At 35.2% G+C, this 4,323-nt stretch overlaps 1 protein-coding gene across 1 annotated transcript; it reads right to left on the minus strand.

The window, feature by feature from the left end:
- Positions 1-1,912: 1,912 nt before the first annotated feature.
- Positions 1,913-4,072, minus strand: LOC138709566 (uncharacterized). The gene has a single exon (XM_069840425.1). The coding sequence runs from the start codon at positions 4,062-4,064 to the stop codon at positions 2,040-2,042; it is 2,025 nt and encodes a 674-aa protein (XP_069696526.1). The 5' UTR covers positions 4,065-4,072; the 3' UTR covers positions 1,913-2,039.
- Between the last annotated feature and the right edge of the window lie 251 nt (positions 4,073-4,323).

The raw sequence follows: 4,323 nt of genomic DNA on the forward strand, positions 1-4,323 counted from the left end.
GTAATTCAATATTCTTTTTAATTCTCTTTACGGAACTAATACTTTTGCCAGAGTATTTAGCCGCTCTCTCATATTCCTTAGCAAGAGGTTCCAGCAAATATTTGTTTAATTTTTCCTCCTCGCAACGCTTAATTTTATTATATTTGCGATAATTTTTCTTTCTCGGCTGTGGATAACAGCGTTACTTTTTCTCCGCGGTGGTGTGATTTCACCATAATAACTACCCTGTGGTTGCTGCTCCATGGTAACACTACTGGTACGCAGTGAAGGAAATAGCTCTATGTTTCTTGACAAGAGATTATGCTGCGGAGCATGCGCAAACAACTCAGTTGGCTCCACCCGCGTTACGCGCTTCCTTCCCTCTGCCCCTCTGTCCCCTCTCAGAAGGTTCAAGATAACTTGCAATAACAGTACTTTCATAATGCACTTTAGGGTCCCTGAGAATACTTATTGTATAACTAAAACTTCTATTTTTATAATACTCATGGAAGATAGCTACTATAATTCGAAACTTCGGCATTTTTTGTATGCGTATGTATTTAAATACCCGGTGGCAGTAGTAACTAATTACACTCAATAATGACAATTAATAATAAACACAATTAATAAATAATCAATTAATAATAATACAAATAATAATAAATACTACTAATAATTAATGGTAATAGTAATAATAATTATGTAATAATAATAATAATAATAATAATAATAATAATAATAATAATAATAAGGAGCATCCGAAATTAAATGAAGCAGATCACTTAAGATAACATTTAAAGTAAATCTCATTTCTATCTTAACCCTAAGTTCGAACTAAAACCCACGAGTATGATATCTTCATACATGCACAAGTACCTTTCAGCACTACACTCATTTCGCTGTCAACTACTCACTGCACTGGAACTACGACACATTTCACTGATACTATTCTGATTTCACTAACACTTCTAAAACATTTCGCTGTTCACGTATTTTGCACTACCACTATAAACCATAGAACTTAACTGATACCAACACACTTCACTTACACAACACATTTCAGACTTCACTGACACAACACACTTCTTCACTGATACAACACTTCAAATAACAAAACATCAATTACAACATTTAAATAGTGTGCATAATATACTACCGTCTATTAGTAAAGTTCTTAAGCCTATTTCTAATACGTTTTTGGTTGTTGGTAAAGCCTTTAGTAAGTCTGTAGGTAAAGCATTCCAGTTCCTGATAGTACGGTTGAGAAAAGAAAACTTTCCAGTGTCCATCGTCTGTATGCTTTCCCTCAATTTATATGAGTGGTCGTTCATTGAAGAGTAATTTGGCGGCTGCAACCTATTTTTTATTTCTCTCCAGGCAGGCTCACCTCTGTATGTTTTGAATATTGCGCATAATCGAATTCGCGTTCTCCTGTCCGTGAATGTGTCCCATTTTAACGGTGCATTATTACGACAACGCTTGAAGGCCCGTTTTTTAATCTTTTCCAAAGTCTTAATGTGTACTAATCTGTAAGGATCCCGATATGCAGCACCATATTCCATTACTGGACGCACTACTGATTTATATGCAATCTGTTTTGATTTATCAGAACCTTTCTTTAGTACCCTCATCACAAAATGTAACGCTCTCTATGCTTTTCCCGCTGTGTCAGTAATGTGTTCCTCCCAGCCGAGATCGCTGATAAATGTTATGCGTTCAACATAAGTAAATATCTGTTTTTTATGCAAGTTTAATCACTTCTGATGCTATTGTCTTACCAAACAATAAGATAAAGTAGATGCACGTGAAAGAAAAATATACTCAATTTAGAAATTACAATATATGTAGCATATTTAATAAATTTTCAATTGTGAATTATTCATAATTTAACTCCTGGTTACACATGAACACTTATTATCAAATAAAAATATTTTACAATGCATGTGAATATATTTTTATAAATATTTATTACTAAATAAATATCTTACAAGTACAGGTTATACATTTTCTCAGTTTACATCATATCCTTCGCTTTCCATTTAAAAAATCTATCCAGTTACTCATTTCATTGTAATGTCAGCAGTGGTGGGAGACTTTCTTCGACAACACTTCAGTAAGTAATGCTTGAAGTACATTCTGTAACACTTACTAGAGAAACACAGTGCTACTGGGTTAAAACAAGAATTAAATATAAGCAAATACATGGATACTGTGAAAATGTAATACATCTCAATAGGATAGTCAGATTTAGATCTAACAGTGTAAGTCGACAAAATGTGATATGGAAGAAAACTAATAACAAACACCACAGTAAAGCCCAACACAATTCTTGTTGTGCTCCTTCGCGAGTTTCCTTGATTGTGAGTTTCTCCAGACACTATTTTGGTACTTCTCATTAAATGGCGTGCCGCCAGACAATACATACAAGCTGTTACACCAAGGGGAAGAATACAGAACACCACAAGCTCAAATACGACCACCTTTTGGAAGTATTTCCAGCTGTTGTAGACAGAACACGTATCATCGACGTGCATAGCTAACGCGTATGGAATCGCAAACAATGAACATATTGTCCATACTCCCAGGATGGTGGCTATCGTTACGATTCTTGTCATGGATTGACGTCTGTTCTGTAAAGGCCTCGATATTACTTGGTACCTCTGGATGCTCATAACAGATATCAAATATGCAGACACTCCTATACTAGAGTGTCGAAAGAACCCAAACATCTTGCAACAAACTTCACCGAGTTGCCAAGATTCCGACTCTGCATTGATGTAAGAAAGTATTGTGTTCATGGTTAATAATATTAAATCACTAACAGCCAAATTCAATACGTAAAAGTTGGGAACAGTGTACATTTCTGAATTGCATATTATCACAATTAGGACAGCTACATTACCAATTGCACCAAATATAAATAAAAGTATATATATTACAGGTTGAACATATGTAAGAAAATTTTCGTATCTGGTATAATAAAAATCATCCGTGTTAACAAAAGTTGGAATTACAGCCTTATAGCTTTCCTCGAAAGTTATACTTCCATTTCTACACTGAGCCTTTCCCAGCACTCCCCACCACATTCCCGACACTTGTTCTGGACTCTCACATCTTGAAACTTCTGTATCCTTTACTACTTTGATATTATGATTCTGGCACCATCTCCAAACATTCAAGAGTCCACAGTCACATTCCAGTGGGTTTCCGTATAAGAGTAAATCTGTTAAACTGGGCATGACTCTAAATATATTTTCATCTATGGTCTTCAGGTGGTTATTTCTCAGGTCTAGTATTTTAAGTCTAGTTGCGTTTTCTAATGATTTGGGCATTAGAAGATTTATATTACAATCTGATATGTATAATTCCTCCACTGTCTGTATGTTAAGAGAGGAACCGTTACTTGGAATTTGAAGTTCTTCGTTTCCATCTAAATACAAATAATTCAGCTTAGTCAAGTGTGCAAATACGTCTGGATGAAGAGTGGATAGACTATTGTGTGATAGCCAAAGAATACTCAAATTATTCAACCCAATAAAAACATCACTTTTCAAGCTGTTTAACAAATTACGCTCTAAATCCAGCAATTCTAATGATACCAAACCTTCAAATATTCCGATCTCCAAATTCTCAATTTTGTTATTCTCCAGCTGGAGACCTTTCATGTGAGTCATATCTTTAAATGTACCAACTTTTAATTCCCTCAGCAAGTTGTGCTGCAGAGTAAGACGGCGAAGCGATGACAGACCTTTGAAAGCATCTGTATCTATGTACGAGATATTGCAATAATTGAGGTTCAGATATTCAATTTGAAATATATTTCTGGACACAAATGCCTCCTTTCCAAGTTCGTTTAAGTTGTTGTGGCCAATGTTTAATCTATGTATTCGGCTGCAATAAACGTGAGGTAATTGTTTTAAAGCAGCATGTGAGCAATCCAGTACAGCTTGCTCTGGATCACACCAACATCCATGAGGACATAGCCATGAGGAGTGTATAGCCAGGGTGACCAACCACATCCAGAATATGAGGACCGGTATTAGTAGTATTGAAGAGACTGAGATGATTCTTGAACGTGAAGACATAGTGGTGAGTGATCTGTCGAGAACAAAAGAGTAACATCAATATTTTTATGCTTAAAAAGAAGAATATTTATTTTTTATAATTATAAAGCTACACATATCTTTTTGGCTTCTAATTGAGAGGTGTAAAGATACTGAATTAAAATTTGGGGCGAGTCTTGATGACAGTCCACCTATATGTAGGCAAAAATTTCACACGACTGTCTACAAATATCATTTATACAGGAGCTCTTGTTTACTGTACATGCGCAGTGTATTCTAA

Source organism: Periplaneta americana, chromosome 11 (assembly GCF_040183065.1).
Source record: "Periplaneta americana isolate PAMFEO1 chromosome 11, P.americana_PAMFEO1_priV1, whole genome shotgun sequence".
NCBI lineage: Eukaryota > Metazoa > Arthropoda > Insecta > Blattodea > Blattidae > Periplaneta > Periplaneta americana.